This window comes from Strigops habroptila, chromosome 7, assembly GCF_004027225.2.
Source record: "Strigops habroptila isolate Jane chromosome 7, bStrHab1.2.pri, whole genome shotgun sequence".
Taxonomy (NCBI): Eukaryota; Metazoa; Chordata; class Aves; order Psittaciformes; family Psittacidae; genus Strigops; species Strigops habroptila.
In genome coordinates, this window is record NC_044283.2 from 19758156 (window position 1) to 19780347 (window position 22192).

At 37.3% G+C, this 22192-nt stretch overlaps 1 protein-coding gene across 1 annotated transcript in view; it reads left to right on the plus strand.

Annotated features, from left to right (window-relative positions):
• Window positions 1-22192, plus strand: part of STIM2 (stromal interaction molecule 2) — a 97866-nt gene that overhangs the window by 65384 nt on the left and 10290 nt on the right. The window contains exons 7-10 of the mRNA XM_030491568.1: window positions 20307-20484; window positions 21071-21238; window positions 21389-21489; window positions 21737-21975. Coding sequence (XP_030347428.1) covers window positions 20307-20484; window positions 21071-21238; window positions 21389-21489; window positions 21737-21975 — 686 coding nt within the window. The remainder of the gene's footprint in view (window positions 1-20306; window positions 20485-21070; window positions 21239-21388; window positions 21490-21736; window positions 21976-22192) is intronic.

Sequence of the window (22192 nt, forward strand, 5' to 3'; positions counted from 1 at the left end):
GGTTTGGGTTGGAAGGGACCTCAAAGATCATCATCTAGTTCCAATCCCCCTGCTGTGGGCAGGATACCTGCCAGTAGACCAGGTTGCTCAAAGCCCCATCCAGCCCAGCCTTGAACACTTCCAGGGATGGGAGAGCCACAGCTTCTCTGGCCAACTGCTTCCAGTGTCTCACCCCCCCTCATAGTGAAGAATTTCTTCCCAATACCTGATCTAAATCTACTCTCTTTCAATTTAAAGCCATTCCTCCTTGTCCTCTTGCTATATACCCTTGTCAAAAGTACCTCTCCAGTTTTCTTGCAAGCACCCTTTAAGTACTGAAAGGCTGCTCTCAGCTCTCACCAGAGCCTTCGCTTTCCAGGCTGAGCAACTCTCTCAGCCTGTCTTCATAGGAGAGGTGCTCCAGCCACCTGGTCATCTTCGTGGCCCTCCTCTGGACTCACTGCAACATGTCCATGTCCTTTTTAAGTTGGGGCCCTAGAGCCATATGCAGTACTCCAGATGGAGTCTCACGAGAGCCAAGGGGTAGAGTTGCTGCCCTGGACCTGCTGGTCACAAGCAGGTCTCAACTTCACCATTGGGGTTCTCAGAGTTGCTGGGTAGGAATTGAAACATCCATGTAGTTTCATTGTTCTTGCTTATTTTGCTTTCTGGCAGTTGTCAGGTACAGGCTTGAGAAAGGAGGGGAAGTGAAGAGGGTATTACCATGTGGTTCTGAAGCCCATTTTCACTGGAGGTGAGTGGGAGAAGAATCTAGTGCTGATTTTTTCTTCCCGTTTTTGTAACATCTTTGGGAAGATGGTTCTCCCCAAATGAGTCATTAATTATCATTGTCAAGTTTAATGTGATGTTACTTACCTTTCTGTGTGACTATGTACAAACAGCATCAACAGTGATTGATGCTTTGTTGATAGGAGTTTTGTGAAGGAATACAGTACAACAGAGAGAATGGTCCAGAATAAAATAACTTTGAGGGAAAAAATCTGCTCTCTACCTTAGGGAGTGTCATGGTGAGGTAGTTCAGACACTAAAAATAGTCTAGCTATGTTATTGCAGAAAGTTTGGTTAGCTGGTCATGTTTGGGACAGGCACAATCCAGTCTGCAAACTGAAATGTTAGTAATGGAGTGTAAGCTTCCTGAGGAGCTTCTCAGCACTGTGTGATTCTCTTGTCTTGTGCTGTATTTGTTAAGAAAGTTAAAAGAAAACACTGAAATATTTATACATAGGAAAAATTTTATTAGTAATCAAAAGATCTGTCCTGGTTTCAAGTGGACCATCTTTATACCTGATCTTAAGTTTCTCTTTGTTCAAGTGAAAAGTCAAGATTAACCCAAGCAACAGAAGCTACTCTTAAAATCTGTTAAAATGACTGAAATTAGAACAGTTCATGAGGTATGCTGTTATAGGGGGGTAATGAGAGATTAATGAAACTATATATTCAAACTACTGACTGTGCATAAAATGATTCAAATGTAGTATTTTTTTTCTGCGAGCTCATTTTTAATTATGGATTAAATATTTAATAAATCCTCCAATTAGCTTTTTTCTACATATAGTTTCCATGCAAATCAGTGATGAATATATATTTGCATCAAGCGCCTTAAGACATTAAAAGCAAACCTGAAATTAATGAGAAATGCAATTTAATTGCAAGTTAAACTAATAACGTGTATGTTCTTCTTGTAACACTATTACTAGAACTTTACCATAATCTTTAAAAGATCTGACGTTTTAATAACACATTTACCTGATTACAGTAGGTCTGAATATATACTAAATATGTCCTAATATACACTGTTTCAAAACCACTATTTGTCAAAGTGGGTAATGCTGCTTGTTTTAGTTAAAAATGAGGACTGATAATTAAAAAACCCCACTTGATTAGAAGTGAAGTTTATATGGAATACAGGGATTTTACAGCAGGGTAATGGATTTCCTGTTTCATGCTTCATGGTTTTTATTTGCAAGACTGCTGGAAGAGTCATATATTGAGTATGTTGATCAGATATTTGTCAGCTTTTTATTTGGCAGCAAAAATGTGACAAAGTACAACAACTTTCTGCTGTTTTACCAGCACTAAAGCACTGTTACAAATTACAAGTGTATATTTACACCAAGAAAGGAAGTTCTTGTAAAGAAGTTATTTTGAGAAGGAAGGTAAGAGGAGCTAAAGATGTTGAACTGTTTATTTTGGCCACTCTAATTTGCTAATCCTGTTGAGAAATCCCAACAGCAATTCCAGACATTTCATCTGCACTCTATTTTCTTAATGTTCCTCATGCCCTGTTTTATGTTAAACATAAAGTTTGTTTTTCCTTTGTAAAATGAATCCTTACATAAAATCATTCTGTAGGGAGAGTTTCTTTAGGATATAAGAAAATTTTACCTGTTACTAGAAACTTATTTCCTCAAAAATTGTCATATACTGGAAGCCTTTTGGATCTACCTTGTGTGGACTGGAAAGAAGCTTGTATTTGACCTTGATGAAATTGATGTGGGGAAACTTGATCTAAATTTTTAACATGGGATCTATTAGTCATCGAAACACACGAGGGATTTGTCAAAGTCTTCTAAGGAAGATAGAGGGGCTCTAGTTTGAGCATGGACTGGTTGGATATATTTTTTCCTTATTGTTTGGTCTCGTACCTAAGTTAGACTAGATGGTATAACTTAAGATAATTGTAGTGATGAAAAAACCCTGAACTTTCAAAGTCACTGGAAGATACTTTCCTAATTCTAGTTATTACAAAATACTTGGGGAAAGAGAGCTTTTTGACATTGCTACTCATATGTTTTATTTATTTATTTATTTTTTCATTCAGGATTCATGTAACTTTCTAATACTTGCCCTGAATTTTTAGGGCAGGCTAATATGAATTTTTCTATCAAATCTCGCTTCTGTTATTACTACTTTATTAGCATACAAAAGATTGCAATTGTTTAAACTGATTTAAAGAGTTAGGCTGTAAAAGGGTAACTGAAAGGGAGAATGTATTACTAACCGGGGTTTTAGTCATGTGTTGTGGAGGCTATCTGCCTCAGGAAGCATCTGTTGCACCATGTGTACATGATTCGTTTTAACGATGAAGAGGCACAAGCAGTAAGACTTATCATATGTTCACTATTTACATAGATTTTTCCTGTTTCCAAAGAGCTTCTATATGTAGATCCTACATATTCCTCAAGGAATCTCACTATACAAATAGAATAAGTTGATGTTTTTGAAATATTAATATCTTACTGTGTGTTTAATGTCACACAGAGCTAATGGCATGAATTTACAGCTTTGCGTGGATAGATCACTTAGTATCTTAATATTTTATTTGAGGCTTTTTGAGTGTACTTGCATAATTACTTAACAAAAAACCTCAACCCAACAAAGCCTACACAGAACCACCAAAAAAGCCCCAAGCAAGAAACTAGGTGGAAGAGGAAGAAACTGCAGTATTGAAAGCATGAAACGATTAGAAAGTAGCTTTTAACAGTACAGGCCAAGAAGTTGGAACCTCAGGGGTCATATGCAAAGAAGTGCCTGACTTAAAATGTTGTCTTGAGGTAAGAATTGAAAAGAACCTAGTTTTACTGGTCTAAACCAGGGAGTATGATTGTCTTCTATACAGAGATTAAAGCAGAAAAAGTAGCTAGTATAATCTGATTGCACTTTGGCTACAGTATGTTTGACAGAGGCAAAATATTTGACAGCCCACGATCTTCCTTTGAAGTGACAATCTCCTGAATGGGTGGGCTCTGTAAAGCTTTTGTTTGAGGGCTTGACGTAATATTTGCATTTTGGATGCAAATAATCCAAGAGAGTTGGAACAAACAATGTCTTGAGAGAGTATGCTGTGTTTTTTAAGAGGGGATGAAGAGGTGAAGTCTAAAAAGGAAGAAGTCAAAGAAGAATCCAAACGGAAATAGAAATGGGGAAGATACAGAGGTCAAGTGTAAACTACTTGGTTCAAAATAAATATTTTATAGAACGGGGATAACTTCAGAAATGTATGCTTCAGTATATATTCACATTACTGCTAATTTCTGATTAAAGGCTTTATAATAAAGGAGAACCAGTTCATGCTTTTATTACTTATTTTTATTAGTTTAATCAGTTTGCTAGTCCCATTCTTGGTTGTTTATGCTTCCTTTGTTTTAGGAATTAAAATGATACATGCATCTGTACATTGCAATCTATTTTACGAGCTTGCTAAATTAAAATATCATATATTAGTATTACTATTTTAGGAAAATCTGGAGAAATAAAATTTAACATGTACCTTATCGAAAAATAATTTTCTGAATTACTGCTGAAATAGACCTGCCTATTCAATTTGTGTAAAGATGAGTTGGTAAAGAAGTCTGGATATCTTTGTTCTTTAATTCCTTGAGAGATATAAAAAGTGAATGAAACATGATTTACTAGTTTGGATGAGAGACCCATTCATTTCAGTAATCTGCTCTGGACAGTATGAGTACTAAATACTTTGTGCAAAATTGCAAGAAATTTCATGACAGGAAATCCCGAAGAACTAGATACCAAGACAGCGTGGTGCTCCCATTTTAAGTATGTATATTTTGGATGTGAGGAGCATGAAGTGTGAGGTCAAAAAACACTTTCAGTATTTAATATTAAACTCGGATGACTCTTAAGTGAATAGTCCTTCTGTGTTCTTGAACAATAGCAAATTTATATGCAGAATTTCTCTTCCTTTTGTTACATGTTGGAGGGAGCAAAGATTTAGCAGAAGACTGTTAAGCACCAGGAGCCTACCTCACGGTGGTTTAAGTTCAGTTGGGAGAGGCTCTGCTGCAGACTGAGCTATTGCTTCATTTTGTCTGCAAATATACACTCAGCAAGTGTTTAATGTCCTGTAAAGTTGCCTTAGTATACTGGTTTTGTCGTTATCATTTATATAATAAAGGTCTGTAAACTGGTGTTCATATTTTTGTAAACTAGTTGATACTTCATTGTCAGCTGGTTAGGAAAAATTCTGCATGTAGAGAAATACTGTCTGCAGTGGTTTGGAAACTGAAAAAAACTGTTCTGCGTAATACTGGGATGGCTCATCAGTATGTGTTACATCTCACTGTGCAGAATGTTGTTACACTGATCTTTCAAACCAGTGTTTTGAGCTTCCTAACCAGGGTAGCAACCTTTTTCCCAGGAGCTGTTTGGTTACCTTGATTCCGTTAGTTTGTTGTAGATCTGTTAATAGAGGTCTTTTCTTTTTCTTTTCTTTTCTTTTTTTTTTTTTTTTCCCCTTCTTTTCCTTAATCACTGAATATTATAATTCAGTTTGTCTCCTGAAGTTTTGTAAGCAACTCTGGGCATGTCTGCACATTCTTACCGTTTTTTATTTTTCAGAGCAGGATAGGTAGGAGCCAGGTTTTGTCTGCAAACATTATGACCGTGTTAGTCCATGGCTGTGCCTGTGCTAAGGTGTCCTGTAGAGAGGCAGTGTGTGTTCTCATGGGTACGGTTGCATAGAAACCTGTTGCAATGTGGTTTGGATCAGACCTACCTCAGGCCGTTGCCTTCTTAGAGGTACTTAAGCTAATATGTAGCTGTCTGCACCTACTTGTGTAGCACTGCAGGCTTTTAGTCCTGCTACAGTGAAATGCCCCCTTGGAAATTCTACCTTGGCTTTGAAGGGATTGCAGAGTTTGCTTTGCAGTAGCACACTACAATTTTGTTTTGAGCTGCCATATTTTTTTTTTTTTTTTAATAGAATTTGTAGGTTACTTAAAATGTACTTGGTAACACTTTGTAACATTTGGTAACATAGTAACACCATGTCCTTCCTTTTTCTAGTAATGTTTTCATTATGTTTAAGTATATTTTCTTATTTTACTGTGTAACATCGTTAGAAGCCATTTCTGTAGAGTAGGCAGTTGAGTATGCTGTCATACCTGAATCATCATATATTTAAAAGCATACTTGCCATCCTAACTTAGCCAATAAGCGTGACATTGCGATAGCTGCAATGAGTCTGGTAGCAGAAGATGGGAGGGAATGTATTAAGAGGCTGTCTAACAGTGGCCGGATCTACCTGAAGGTAGGATTACAGGAAAATTGAAGTCGTAACTTTTGAAGGTTTTCTTTTGAAGGAATAAAACTAAAGGACATAACACTGTTTAAGGTATAGATACTCAAGGAAGACAGTGATACTTAGCCAGGAGATGTTACTAATTGCTCTTAAAGTAAACTTGTCAGTTAAAGACTCTATTTTAAGTTGATGAAACTGAAATTCATAAACTTGAGCCTTCACACAGAACAAAATGTAAACATAGCATGAGTGCTTCCTTCTGCAGTTAGTGAGTGTAGTTACTTTTACTTTTCCACTGACAATTGCAAAAGTATGCAATTGTTTATTTGCTCTTCAAGGACCAGGCTTCTCTTGCAACTTCTGTATTTTAACATACTTGAACTTTTTGTGTTATTGCATGTGGCTTTAGTGCTCTCCATGTCAAACTGGTATTGGAATGTATTATTCTCGTGTTGGTGGCTCTTAGTTCAGGTTAGTTTTTGGTTATGAGTTGACTGGGTTTTGGTGAATGTTATGGTACTAAAAGCTTTCTGAAGAGGAAGAAAGGTGGTTGTGTACCTACCTGACCTTGTAACTCTGTTCCAGGACTCCACAAGTTTTGTTTCCCTCCAGGGGGGAGAAGGTTTCCTCTCAACCTATTACACTGCTGAACCTTGGGCTTTGGGATGTGAATCTTTGTGGAAGCACAGTTGTAATGGTACTTTTGGGACCAAAGCTCCAGTTTTGAGTCTAGGTGTGATGGTTTGTTGTTTTTTTTTTTTACGCTTTACTTGTTTTTGAGGTAACTGCTTTGACAAATGATTTTTTTTGTTTCACACTGTTAAGGTATCTTATCTGCTGCTTTCTTTGTTTCAACTTTGTAGTCTTAAAAAGCCTTCTCCCTCTTGAGTAATTATGTTGGCTAAGATAATTCTTAGATGTTTTTTGTTTAGAGCTTATTCTTTTAACCTCTCCATTTAAAGTTATTTTTCTAACCTTTTGTTTGTATACTTAATGAGCAGGGCAACAGAAGAGAGATTAGCTGCCATGACAAAGAACAGGAAAATCCTCTTTTTATGGCTTTCTTCAATTTAGGACACAATTCCTTTTCTTAAAGGAGCACTTCCATATCAGGCCAGTTATGAAACAGATCTTTTAAACAGGAGAGCAATGTTTCATGTCATAGCTCTTCATTAGTAAATGGATTCATTCTTTGAAACATGACGTCCTCTTTCCAGCTGTGCACACTGTAACTACCGTTGTGACTATCTGGTTGTTAGAGAACCTCACTGAGAAAGTCATTGTGATTATTCTCACTGGATCTGGGAGCAATGTGGGTAGCATTGAGCAGAAGAGGAGCTTCTTTCTTTTCCTGAAGAAATTCTCATAAGCGCATAATCTCTCCCCCTGAGGAGTAACTGCCTACTGATTACTAAATGCAACCTGCTTACAAGTTTGTGTGTTGACAGCCCCTTTTTAAAAAAGGGACTTAGCCAAATATTCTCAGCAGCCTCTCAGTATAAACCAGATCTTTTCCGCTGCCCTCCTATTCTCCCACGAAATCTTGTGTTTTGAACTTGGATTTGTTTTCTGTATTTGTGATGAAATTTGAAATTGGGCTTTTCATTCCCCTCTCCCCGACCCTGTAGCAGGTTGTGCTCGAGCACTGTATTGAGAATATGAATTCATATGTTAACTCTTGCTCCCTCTGCGGGCTCTGTAGCAGAATGACAGAAATGCTGCAAGTTTTCCACAAACTCTTGTTTGTATTGCTTATCTGGGTGCCAAGGTAACCCATGCCAGTCTCATTTTAAAAATCAGAATGCTTTCTTGTAGTACCTTTATAGTGCTTTGGGGTGAGTCGTAACACCTTGAAGCTTTTTTAGTATAGCAGTCAGCATCTTTTTTATTCCTGTATGTAGTATTGTTAACAGCAGTTCAGATTTTACTTGACAGCACCTGCAACTGTTCAGATGTTCTTGTCTTGAAGTATTTTACAACCTTTGCTGCCAACTAGCAGTAAAGATAGAAGCAAGTTTATTTCTTAAGAATAAAACTGATCTGAAATGACTTTTAGCTGACGAGATGCAAAATGTGCTGAAACCTTTTGAGTGCAGTATATATCTCATTCTGTTCCTCTTCAGAAACTTGATTGCCTATGATGTTTGTTTTTAAAATGAGTGTCCACACCTGACATTTGAAGTCTCCAAGGGCAGTGCATCACCAGTCACTAGAAAGCTAAAGAGTGTTAACATGTACCTTAACTCTCATATGAAGTGAGATAGCTTTTACAGGGAGAGCACCATAATGTATTTTTTGCTGTCCTTTTAGTACGTTATTCCAAAAAACATGCTGGGGATAGTAGTTGATAGTAGGTACTTGCAGTGTGAAGGGAAAAGGTGAGGTGGGCAAACATCAGTTCTTTCCTGCTGCTCCAGCTGTGAGACTGTACTCGAATCTGGAAAATTTGAGAGACATTAATGAATAGATGATTTTTTGTTTTCCTATTGTTTGGTTCCTTTTCTTCAATTTATCCCTTTAATAAACATAAGGTGGGAACCAACAAGGTAATCCAGCTTTGATTGCATGTTGCATGTTAGCTATGGAAATTGCCAGCTTCATGGTAGCTGTACTAATTGGGGAGTACTCAGAATTCACACTTGGATGATGGAATATGCAAGAGGTATTTTTAAATTTGCATATAGCTACAGCAGTCAGTCCTTTTCTGTGCTTATTGTACTTTTTTACAGTTGCTGGTCCATGGTGTTTCAGAAGATCTGTAATTGCCCTAACAGGCTGCTATTTTCATTTGTTTTCATATATTTCATAAATTTCTCCTGTATTTCTCATTTATACACATCTCTGTGTGTGTATAAATACCTGTATTTATGGCTTTCTCATATATATAGGGAAGAGGAGTGAAAAGTGCCAGTGCAATTTGTATGGGCTAAATGGAAACTATTTTAGGAATCAAAAGGCTTTAGAAAAGCTAATGTCTGATAAGTTTTGAGTGATAGATGAATGAGAGAGGGTTTGCGTTCAACCTGGAACCTATGTGTCGTAGAGACACATAGGACTTTGTGATTGGATTAGGGAAGGCAAATCATACTTTATCCCAAGTCTAGCAGAGGAGAAACTTGAATCCCTTCCATGTTTTTAGATTCCCCTACTTCCAAGTAGGATTGAAGTTTTTAATAAGGGGAATTTGTGTTAGCTTTTCTTGCATATTTCTGCTACCATAGACTGCCTCTTTTTTATTAAGAGTTAATATTATGGTTTACAATTGACTACTTTTCAGTTTTTTGAATAACTTAGTCTCTAGATTTGTTAGAAATGGGATCTGTGCAGGAAGCTTTGCAGATAAAGCAAGGCTAAATTTTAAGTGGGGGTCTTCTGCAGCGCATCACTAGCTTGGCTTTCTTCTTCACCTCCGCTCGAAGTGGTGATGACATATGACCAGCCACTTAAAAAGCTGTTTTTTGAGTTAGTGTCATGACTGCCTATAGCTGTTCTTGTTTGGGCCTCTTTATTCTTTAGGAAATGAAGCAAGCAAGTAATTGCTTGTGGAAGATGACTTAGCTGTCATGTTAGCTTTCTGGTACTAATATTAATATCTCCACCCACGGACATGGCTCATGCTGTGCTTTTAGGGACTGGTATCTGTGGTAGGTTTTCACTATTAATGAGAGGTGGTTTGCTAACCAGGATTCCAATCTTCTAGGCCTCTGTGAAATAAAAACAAAACGGGGTTTACAGTTCCATGCTTTTTTTTTTTTCCTTTGTATACATTTGGAGAACCTGTTTGTAGTGACTTGTGAAATACCGATACAACGCTGCTATATATGATGGGATTCCAGGCTATTCCTTTTTATCATGTTTACTGAAAGGCAAAATGCAGTATTTTGACACAGGCTTCCTATTAAATACTGAGAACGAAAGAGCTTGTTTAATGCTTCTGTGCTAGGAATGTAACCACTGAGGAATGGTTAGCAAGAAGAAAATTTGCCCAGATGGACTTCTGTTTTTTAATTTAATGAAATAGAAGTCAATTTTTTGTTGTCTAATCAAAAGACTTTATTAATATTTAGTCCACCGCTTTTCTTTCATACCCTCAAGCAGTTTATCTGCTTTATCTGGTATAGCAGGGTTCAAGTGTTACTCCTTTATAAAGGACTGGTACATTTTCAAATCTTAAATGGACTTCAAGTAGGTGAAGCTGGTTAAATGTGTTCAGAGTAGAGAATTATGTAGTATGACTGTGTGGTGCACTCTTGTAATCACTGTAAACGTAAGGCATACTAATAAAGTTGTTAAACCTAGTATACTGGTAATTGCTAGTTTTTTTAGGATTTAGGCATTGTGAAAATCAATTCCTGTAAAAGTGTTTAACTTGCTTTCTGAGTCTTTGATGTGGTCAACTTATGTCAATTGTGTACTGCTTGCATGGGAAAGAGCTAGTAAAGACTCTCTGCCTGATTTCCTTGTAGTTCTGTTTAGAAGCTGTTATTTTAGCATTTAAGAGGTTTTCCTTTTCCTTCAGTTTCTAAGGGGAAGATATGCAATACAAGGATGCCTCTAATAAACATAGTCCACTTGCACAGAGAAGACAAACATATCACCATTGAGGATCTGTGGAAACGCTGGAAAACATCTGAAGGTAGGTAAAGAATGGCTAAAAATTTTGGTGGTTATTGAAATAGACATAATTCAATGCTTCTTGCACAAAGTAGTTTAGAGTAGTAAATGGATGACCTTTTAAAGTATCTTCATGAATCTGTTTTGGTACTGTTACTTACAGACCTATGTAAACCTGACTTAAAAAACTCATTCAGTCCAGCTAGTATTAATTTCCTCTTGATGTGCTGGGTGTACTGTAAATAAACTAAGCTAGCTTACACCCTCTTCTGTATGAGGTTGTAATTTATGAAGGTAGCTGTTGCAAGCACTCAATTCCAGATAAACACATTTTTAATTTAGTAAGCCCTAAGGGTGGCAGTCAAGCTATTTTAAAACATTTATGATATATTGTATAAAGTGGAAAGTCCAGTGTGTTTCAACTTAGATGTAAATTTTCTTTGGGCTACAAAGAATTAGAATTCTTAGTCAAAAGCATTTTGGGAAATCTTTTTTAAACTTGGCATACAAGAAAAATAGACTGATAACCCAACACCACCATCCCTCCCCAATTTGTTTTTGAATAAATAGAAGTGAGTAGAGCCAAATATTCCAAACATCAAAAGATAGTACTAAATGAGCAGAACGGTGTTCACTGCCGAGTGTGGTCCATGGTGTAGCTACTGAAAAAGAAATTTCCAGGGGTCCAGAATGTATTGTGAGCATATAGAGATCTGGTATTAGTCAAACAGCTAGAAGTAGAAACAAAAGAGAAATAAAACTAGGAACATGGCACTGATTCATCCTGTGTAGGAAGCCATTTAAATGCAGTCTGAGGGTAATTCATTGGTTAAGTGTTTGCTGTGTTGTAAATATCTAAATTTTAACCAGTGATTTCTAGCCTCATCTTTTCAAATATGCTCTAAATACTTACTGAAGATCTTGTTCAATGAAAGTATTGCCAGCTAAGTTATCAGAGAAAATTATCACTCTACGATTGTTTGTCCAACTTAGAGTAAGTCTTCAAAAATGCAGGCTATAGCAATATCAGAAGTATCTAATTTGTCTACTGTGTATATCTTTGTTCCAGGTTTCTTGAATGTAGTGAGCAGTGTGAGTAAGACACACAAGATTTTGAGAGGAATGTCTGGTCTTACTATGCCTGCTTATAATGGCTTTACTGTGGCATGCTGTTGAGGAAACTAAAGTTGCACCACAGGGAGGCCCTTAGAATGATAGCAGTGCTAACAGTGATCTGGTGACTGTTAGAAAGCATGAAGCCCCTCAAATAATAAACTACTTTCATTTAATATTAGGTAACATGGAAAATTCTAGTTTTCCTTTCTAGATATTTTTAGGAATTTTGATTTGTTACTTTCTTATGTGCTGCTACTTTATAGTACCGGTGCAATTTGACAGCACTAAACAAGAGGGTGGAAGGTAGTGTAAATGATGGTATCAGTAATTTGAAACTTTAAGTAGTCTGTTGAGGTATCTGTGTGAGAATTAAAAGCTCTAAATAGTACCTTGACAGTGAGCATTAGTGCTTATGCAGAAACATCTTCTAGATCTATTGCTGCTTTTTTTATCCTGAGCAGAATTGTCCATTCTTTCCCATATAGCTTTATGTAGATGTTTGTCTTGAGTATTTGGCAAATAGCTTAAAGTTGCTTGCTGTTTAAGATATTGGTGATGTGAGACAGGTTAGATGCGAGGGTAGAAAGTGAAAGTACAGCTAATGGTATAGGATGTTTTCTATTGCTGTTTGGTGTTGCCTTTTAGGATTAAGAAAAACAGATTATTTTTGAGCAATTGCTTGAGAAACATCTTATGCAGTGACTAGAACCCTGAGAATTGGCTCCATTCAAGGCTTTAAAGATTACCTGAAAAATAAAAGCAGCTTCAGAATATTGCTTTTTAATATTTCTGGCACTGGGCAGGTTTTTGCTAGTCCCCACCTGGTGCAGAATCCTTAAGGCACAGACTGTATTGGTGCAAATTAAAGGAATTTCAAGGCTGCTATTGATTTTACTTGCATGGAAGGAATCACGCCATAACTTTAATCAGCATCTAGCCTATTGTTGTGTTTCCACACAATTTCAGTTGGTCCTTTAGTACAAAACAAGGTTGTCACTTAGTTTGGGCTCATGTTTAGCTCATGTTACTTGTGCTTTTCATGACCACTGAAATTTTTAATCTCATAATCTACAGAGAGGGTTCCATTTAGAGGAATGACTAGGAAAATAGTGTAGCTGTTTAAAGCCCAGAAAACACTGCTTTCTGATAGTCCTCTGACTTCTATTATTGTGTGTCTGTTCTTTGAATGTAAATGCCAGTATATGCTTGTTGTATGGAATTTGCTTTAACTATCTATTTAAAGATAAAATCTAAGCAGTATTTATACATATACAAAGCCTTTCAGCTTTTCTGAAGTATGAATCTTAGTAGTTATTGTTGGGTTAAAATTAAAGGTGCATCTTCTATTTTTTCCTACAAGGGCCTTGAAGAGGTGAGGTGATAGATGTGAGTTCAGCAAAGGGGACAGATGAACATTTGTTTTAATGTCTGAATACCAGTCTTTTTATAATAATCTTTAAAAGTTCTGTGTCTCAAGGGTGTCTGCTTTCTCTTTTTTTGCCCCTCTAATAGGCTAAGATCATCTGAATTTGTCGTGTGAAGAGACATGTGTGGGTATTTAGTCTCAATAGTAGTAAGGGGGTCTGTAAAATCAACGCAGGGGCCTTCAGCTGAGTAATTTTCTGACCTGTCTTGGTGAATAGGTAGGGTGCTGCATTCTTGGTGATGTAGCGTTGTCCCTTGGGACTTGATGTTGTAGCAAAGTAAAACTTCAGTGGTCAGTCCTGGAGCTCATGAAAAGTTTGTCAGACTAATCTGAGTTCTACCAAAACCTAGTTTTTACAAACTGCCTTAAAAAGTAGTTTTTCTTTAACATTATAACATATTTGGCTTTGTATGTGTGATCACCTGTTGTATTCTGAGTGCACAAGTGTTCTTGCAGCAACTGGGACTAAAATGCATATGGCAAAGATGTTATGGTTGCTTTGTACTTTGTTAATTGTTGCTGTTTCAGGTTTTAAATATCTGGAGACTGGAAATGCATGCAAGCAGGGCTTGGCTGAGGGTGAATTACATAATGCTGTGTGCTGTTCCAGGCAGGGCCAGCATGCTACTGATGGCAGGCTTTTCTGCGGGAGCTGTAATGTTCGACTGTTGAAAAGGTGGTCATGGCCACGCCTCTTGTGCTTTTTCATGCTGTTTAAAAACCTACTGGTGGCAGCATATTTCATGCTGATGTTGCTGCTGAAGTCTTGCTAAAACAGAACTAACTTTTGAATCTTTGTTTGTGCTTGATATAGAACAAGCTCGTGTTTTTCTATATTGCCTGGTCAGCCTGTTCTCAACTTTAAGCCTAATAGGTGGCTGTCATCCACTCCTTGCTGTGAAATACTCTTATTGAATGTAATTTGGTTTCTGAAGGGAGTAGGAGGCCCATAGGAGTGCTGAGGCTGCACTGTAACCTTGTTTTGCTTCATGCCTGCCTGCCCTGAAGCACTGTGCTGCGTGATAAATTTAACATGAAAAAATTATAGCCTGATCTTCTAATCAATCATTAAGGTGGATTAGCAGGGAGCAACATTCATTTAGGGGAAGTTTGAAGCTACTTTTGCTGTCTTCACCTTCAGGCAGGTGGTGTTACAGCAGTTAAAAAACAAACCAGAACAACCAACCAAACAAAAAAAAAACCCCCACCAAACTAAAACAAAACCAACCAAATGAAAAATCAATCTAAAGTTGTAATCTGAAATAGAAGACAAACAGCCTATGCAAGTCTAGATACTGGGTGCTGCACTAAGGTGTAAACACTGTGGCTTCTACACCTGACTGCCCAAAGCGTGTTGCTGACATCCCCTCTCTCAAGATATCTATTTACAGAACAGGTGTGAGAGGGAAGGATGTTATGGTTGCTCTCTAATGCTATGTGCTTTAAGTTACCGTAACTGTCAGTTGCTACTCCACTGTCTGAAGCACTGTGTTATTTTCTGGTGATTAAAATAAGGAAAAGTTACAACCTCAGCTAATTAGTAGGAGCTGGCACGTTCTAATTGGCAGTGCTGATTGAGATGAATTTCAGCTGGCCTGCTCAAATTTCAGTACACCGGGTGTATGTCACTTGTGTCATGTTTCAGTAGGCTTCTACTGAAGAAAGGCTGGTTTGCTTCTCAGTGCTGTTGTAGAATAAACATATATGTTGTCTTACAGTCTTATTGTCAAGCAATACTTCTTACCAATAAATAGCATATAGAAGATATTAACAAAAAAAACCCCAAGTCTGAACATTTTCACTGATGTACATCAATCTCCCAAGGCTCTACTGTGGTGCTGTAGGAAAGGGAGAACATGGTAGTTTAGGGTTCGGTTTGACCTGGAAAAGTTGGGGATTTGTGGGCACTGACACTGGAATTCTGCTAATGCAGAATTACTTGACATAGTAAATCTAAATTTCTAGTGAAATGTGTGCATAGGCACAGATTCAGACTGAAATCCCAGAAGAGTTGACTATGTGTTGACTATGCTTCACTTAAATGGTGAGTGGCCATTTAAAAGGACAAAGCATATACCAAAAGTTCTGATTCTAGTTTGTGATAGACTTCAGTTTCTTCTCTTTGCAGTGTCTGTACTGAAGGAGGTATCTGATACAGGGATAGATAATGAATAGTAAAGTGCTTTTTCCTAAATTCAAATGGTTTGTTTGGGGAAATTTCTTTGATATTCTGTGAAGGAAACATCATGCCAGTCTAAACAGTATAACAGATGTGACTGGCCCTATGGTAAACAACGTTAGTATGTACCTCATTTCTTACGTGATTATATGTTTCAAATTACTACTGAATTATAAAAAAATAAGTTTTGACAGAGTGACAACAAAATACTTTTAGCAGCAGAAGTGAAACTTCTCCATACTTTTTTTTTCCTTTGCCCCTCAATTTATAAACTCAGTGAATTGTGTGTCTTCTGAAATTGTGTGTTCTGCACTGTCAGAGATAAAGTCTGTAGTGTATAGTAGCTATTTTAGGTGTGTTTTTCTAATGCCACATCAAAACAATTCTTTTGCTTTGGATCAGTATACGACCCTATTTCCGGAATGCAGTTAAGGTGATATCTTTCTGGATGATCTTACCGCCATTTTGAGATGCTTAGAATAACTTGTAAATCTGATTGCTTCGTATTCACAAAACAGTTAAGAATCTTTGCAACGTGAAAATGATCTGTTTACAAATATACCCCGGACATTTTACATGAAAGCTTAGAGTAATATGACAAAACTAAGCCTGTTGCAAGATCAATACTTGGAAAACAGTTTGAGGCTCAAAAGAAGAGAAGGAAATGGGGCAGCATTCCAGGAAGGAGATGTAGCCATTCATACAGAGAGAATACAAGTGTTTTGCATTGCGAGTGTATTTTTTTTAAAGCTATTAATGGCTCTGGGAAATGTGTTCTGTCTTCAGTTACTGGGAATGATGAAAATTTGGAGTGTTTAAGCTTATTTTTTCAGCTACACTGATGTAGACGAGACCGAGAAGTCCTTATTTCAGTGCAAACTGAAATATGAATTTGAACTCACAAATTTTTCCGTTGCCTGCAGCTTACCTTTCAAATTTTCAGCAGCTCTTTCTAAAGGATCATTGTCAAAATTCATCACTAAGCATATATCTTTGTGATAAGGTTTCTCAAGAAATATCTGCTCAGCATTGTCATAAGTAGTTTTAAGGGGGAGGGGGGAAAAGGTTAAAAAAATGTTCATGCAAAGACACATCTGTCCAGAAGGAGGCTATCACTGTTTCTTTCATGTGCAGACAAACCTTTGCAGACTTTGTAACTGGAGAGAACAACTTCCCTTCAACTTTGTCAGTGTGAAGCTGTAGGCTGTAGCAGCTGGCCTGTAAGGTCCGGAAATGTTTGGGTGGTGGTGGCTGTTTTTTCGTGTGTGTAGTATGTATATAGTATTTCTATGGGTAGTATTTCTTAGCTATGAAAGCTTATATAGACTGTTGCTGTTATACAGGAAAACTTTTGATTATTCTCTACATACTTAAATGTTTTTTCTTAGTGGGAATATGATTGTATGTAGGACAGCTGTTTTGGGCATATATGAGAGAGATTTAATTGTTTTCCTGTTAAATTTCTTCTTTGTCTCAGTATTTTCTTTCAGTCTTCTCTCTTCCTCTCTTGTCTGCTCCCATTTTGTGGTTAGTAGGCATGAGCCTCTATGGAGGTTCTTGGGAAGACAAGTTCTTCAGCCGTCATCGTGGGAAAGATCTTGGTACATTGCCTCAAATGGCTACAGCACGTGCTGACATGCGTTCAGTTCTGCAGGGGTAGTACGGACAAAAGGATTGAGGCCGAGATCAGTTTAAGCAGTTATAAGTCACAAGATGCTGTCCTGATTTAAATAAAGCAAGACACTAAATTACTCTGGGGAATTTTTAATAAATGTTTCTATTGGTTCCATGCTTTTTTGTTTATAGTTTGCCTAAGCTTCCTTTGAGAAAGCATATAATAAAAAAGGCAAGGTGCCAGAAACACCTTGGTGAATGTTAATGCTAATTTTTCTGCAGTAATATTTGGCTAAACCTTCTTGCTCATTGTAACCTGCTTTTCTTCTGCTTGTTTTCTATGTCTTGCTATTGATTTTTACAAAAATTTAAGGTAATTAAACTGACTTTTCTTCCAGTTCATAACTGGACTCAAGAGGACACTCTTCAGTGGCTGTCAGAATTTGTTGAACTGCCCCAGTATGAAAAGAATTTTAGAGACAGCAACGTCAATGGAACAACACTTCCCAGGTGAACGTTTCTTCTGGATTAGTTTCAAGTAATTCCCTCTAGGTTGCTGCTTTAGTCTTTATGTGGGAACAACTATGTGAGCCTAAAGTCTAACAAGATACAGTCAAATGCAAGGAGAGAGTAGCATCCTTGCAGTTTTGAAAAGCTGTCTGGTTTTTGGTTGTGGTTTTGGTTGTTTTTGGGTTTTGGTTTTTTTTTTTTTTTTTTTTTCCCTGCCAAAATAATTCAAATATAAATGCTGCTTTTGTTTTTGTTTCTTGCTGTTGAAGCTTTTATCGATGGACATAATTCTGTACAGTAGCGAACTTCCTTTTGAACAACTTCCAATCTATTGTATGGGTATACCTCAAACTACCTGCAGAACCCCCTTTTTTTGAGCATAACTATGAAATTTGAGTATTGTATGTATTCTGGAGAGTTGGTGTCACAAGTCTTCATATATACCATTACCTCTAACTATGCTAAATGGGTTTGTTTTATGATTGTTCCAGAAAGAAATAGGGAAATGATTTGATGTTCTTCCTTTGGCACATGCTGGTACGCTTTTTTAATAGCACTGTTGTCATTGTATTGTATCTCTCACTCTAATTGCATAACTATAACCTATATAACTGTGGGAAATGCTATTGATGTATTTCTTTCCATAGACTGGTTTTGCTTATAGCTTCTGGAATAGGTAACACTTTGTCTTATCATTAACAGGATAGCAGTAAATGAACATGCTTTCATGATCTCTCACTTGAAAATAATTGACCGGAGCCATAGACAGAAGCTTCAGCTTAAAGCATTGGATGTTGTTTTATTTGGACCTCTCACCCGTTAGTATTTTTTTTTAAGTGGTGTGGTTTTTTTTTTTTTTTTTTGGTCTTACCTCTTGTTTGTAAGAATTCAACAGATAGGATTTTCAGTGGCGCTTGATACTTGATAGGTAGGACAGCTTGCCTATTTTGTGGATGTACTGACAGGTTACTTGGCATGCATTGTGGAACTGGGGAATGAATTAAAAAAGATCAGAATGCTGGGATCAGGACAAAGATTGTGTAGGAATTTTAGTATAACCCCACTTGACAGATTGATATTGGCTTTTGTGTCACAAGAAGTGTACTCTAAAAGTTTTTTACTGTTTAAATTACACTTACAGCTAATGTTGCATTCACTTCTGCATTAGCTTGGATGGTGTAAGCCGGGATGCTGAAGTGAGAGGGGATGCCTTTCCCCAAGGAAGAAAAGAAGGAGATGGTAGTGGAAATCCAATACTGTTGTCTTTTGTGCAGACTTGATTTAAGTGCAGTTAAATTTAATACAGCAGTTTCACATCTGATCCATTTTAGCATATCCAGACATTTCCTTACCACATAACCAGTGGTATGCATGCTTGCTAGTACACAGTTACTGGTACTGTGCATGTTGGCTATTCTGGAACTAGGAGGCCCTTCCAGAGCTTGGTGGTCAGTTTAGAGAGTAGTGAATGAGTTTGCAAAAGTCAGGCCAGATCTGAGCTATGTAGATTAAGTAGATTGTATTAGAGCAGAGTTGCTTATGTTGTATGGAAAATGCTCTGGAATCCGTTTGAAAGGTTGAAGGTGGTTTGAGATAAACAACCTGGAATTTTGTTTAGTATCGGGTTCTGTCACCTTTTAGGCTGTAAAGGGTGGGGAAAAACTCCATAGTCTGTTGTCTGTATCAGTGAATTAGCTAATGATCATGTTGTTTTCTGCACAGGTCCCCCTCACAACTGGATGAAGGATTTTATATTAACAGTTTCTATAGTTATTGGTTTTGGAGGCTGCTGGTTTGCATTTACGCAGAACAGAACTTCAAGAGAACATATCACAAAAATGATGAAGGATTTAGAAAGTCTCCAAACAGCAGAGCAAAGTCTTCTTGACTTGCAGGAAAGGTATAAAAACTAAAGAAGTTAATGCTTAGTTATTCTTTTGTTTTGAGGCTAAATACAAATACAGTAAATCCTTTACAGTCATAAATTATTTGCATTTGGCTGCCTTGTTCATCTTCATTTTGCATAGAAATTGTAATTTCAGTGGTGATGGTTTTTGGATAGAAGTTCCTCTTGGATATTTTAGTAGGCCATATGAACATGGTGATGAAGGTAAAGAATAGAGATTAAGTATTTTTTACCTACAGATTTGGAAGTATGTACTGTTATTTTCATATAGTTATAGTTTACTTTGGAATGCTTAGATACATGGAAAATGAGAACATTTGTCCTGTTTTTAATCTCTTAAGATTGAAGCAGACCTGGACTGATTACTTTCTACTTTGTATTGCATATTTGTGTGTGAAAGTTGCTAGTCTTCTCTGGTGCACCTGTAACTCAATTGTCTGTGGAGACTTTTAATTTTATTACACCTGTAATGAAGACTCACCTAAAAGTTTGCATGTTTTGTCTGATGTGGACGTCATGTCTGATGTAATTGCTGTTGATTCATGAAGCTTGCACAGTCTTTATTATCACAGACTGGTTGAGGATGGAAGGGACTTCTGGAGGTCATCTTGTCCAGCCCCACCTGCTCAAGCAGGATCATCTAGAACAGGTTGCCCAGGACCATGTCCAGGCAGCTTCTAAATATGTCCAAGGATGGAGACTCTACCACCTCCCTGGGCAACGTGTTGCCAGTGCTCAGCCACCCCCATAGTGAAAAAGTGCTTCCTGATGCTCAGACCTCTTGTATTTTGGTTTGTGCCCGTTGCCTCTTGCCCTGTTGCTGGAGACATTTTCTTCTGAGGGCTGCAACTTTTAACATATATGCTGTGTATTTTCTCCTATTTTTTGTTCAATTGTGAAGGCTTGAGAAGGCACAAGAAGAGAATAGAAATGTTGCTGTGGAAAAGCAAAATCTGGAGCGCAAAATGATGGACGAGATCAATGATGCAAAACGGGAAGCTCATCGCCTAAGGGAGTTGAGGGAGGGAGCTGAATGTGAGCTCAGTAGGCTCAAATATGCAGAGGAAGAGCTAGTACAGGTATCTGCAAAATGTTTATAATCTTAGTGTTGATTTTAAATTTGGTCCTGGCTTTGATAGATACTTAGGAACGTTGAAAGCAGCATTTTTCTAATGCTAGATTTGAATGGAAATATCAATCTTGCCATTCTCTAGTAAAATAATCCTTAAACCCTAAAAAGACATACACTTTGTACATTAGCTTATCATAATATTCTTGAATTCACGGAACAAAATGCATATGTACAAAAGCTTTTTTTTCTATCTTTTTAACAGATGAGAGATTATAGCTTTGTCTCGCTCTTCTGAGTAGCAATAGATTGGATTTATCGTACTAAATAAAAATGCTGTCTTATAAAAATATTTAAGATTCAAATTAGGGACTATATGTTATAGAAAAAATGATATGTAATAGAGTATATGGAAATTCATGTGCTGTATTTCAGAAATGCCAGATCCACCTTCTTGACAGCAATTGGCACAAACCAAAGCTCTGTAAAGCCTTAGTATGTTGCTGTGGGGTATAAAGGTGCTTATATTTCACTTTCTTCTGCTGTCAGTTCTAATGATGCTCTTGGTGACACTTTTATTTCTTCTTGATTGTTAGGTTCGCATGGCTTTAAAAAAGGCTGAGAAGGAGTTTGAGCTGAGAAGTAATTGGTCTGTTCCAGAAGCGTTGCAGAAGTGGCTTCAGTTAACACATGAAGTTGAAGTACAGTATTACAATATCAAAAGACAGCATGCAGAAATGCAATTGGCAATCGCCAAAGATGAGGTAATAACTCCTAGCTAAAGACTTTTCTTGATCAGTTGCTAGATATATGACATGGTAAATACAAATTATCCAGGTAAACATTTGAATACTTTTTCTCCTCTGAGTTGTTGTTTGCTACCTGTCAGTATTGCATTTTATCTTGCTTTTCAGGCAGAAAAGATAAAAAAGAAGAGAAGCACTGTTTTTGGAACATTACATGTTGCACATAGCTCTTCCCTGGATGAAGTGGACCATAAAATTCTTGAAGCAAAGTAAGAGTATTACCAGGATGCATACTCTTTTGTGGTTATTCCTAGAACAATGGAATTTTTGGGGAGTTATGGAATTTAGTTTTTGAGTGGTTTTGCACTTTTAAGTAAATCAGTTAAAAAGATATTAAAGTGTGAATATTTGCACAATCCTAATGGATGTTCTGGTATGCCGGAGTGACTGTACTTGTGTTGCTTTGCTTTATCTTTAAGAGCAGTGTATGTAACTTTAACATGTGCTTTTCTTCAGGAAAGCACTCTCCGAGTTGACGACATGTTTGCGAGAGCGTCTTTATCGATGGCAACAGATTGAGAAGATTTGTGGTTTTCAAATAGCACACAATTCTGGGCTACCAAGCTTGACCTCCTCTCTCTACTCTGATCACAGCTGGGTAGTTATGCCTCGAGTTTCCATTCCTCCTTACCCAATCGCAGGGGGAGTTGATGACTTAGATGAAGATACTCCTCCGATAGTTTCACAGTTTTATGGTAAGTGGTGAGCTCGGTAAAAAGAAAGGGGAAAAGTTGTGGAGGCATGGGATTTTGGAGTGAGATGGGAGAAGAGTGCTGAAATCAAACAGGATTGGATTAAAGCCAAAAGGACCAAAATTCTGTCTAGCATTTCAGATGCATCTTTTGGGACTTACATGAACTGAAAACTGGGGTTTGCAATAAAGATAACATAAAGAAAAAGTCTTTATTCTGT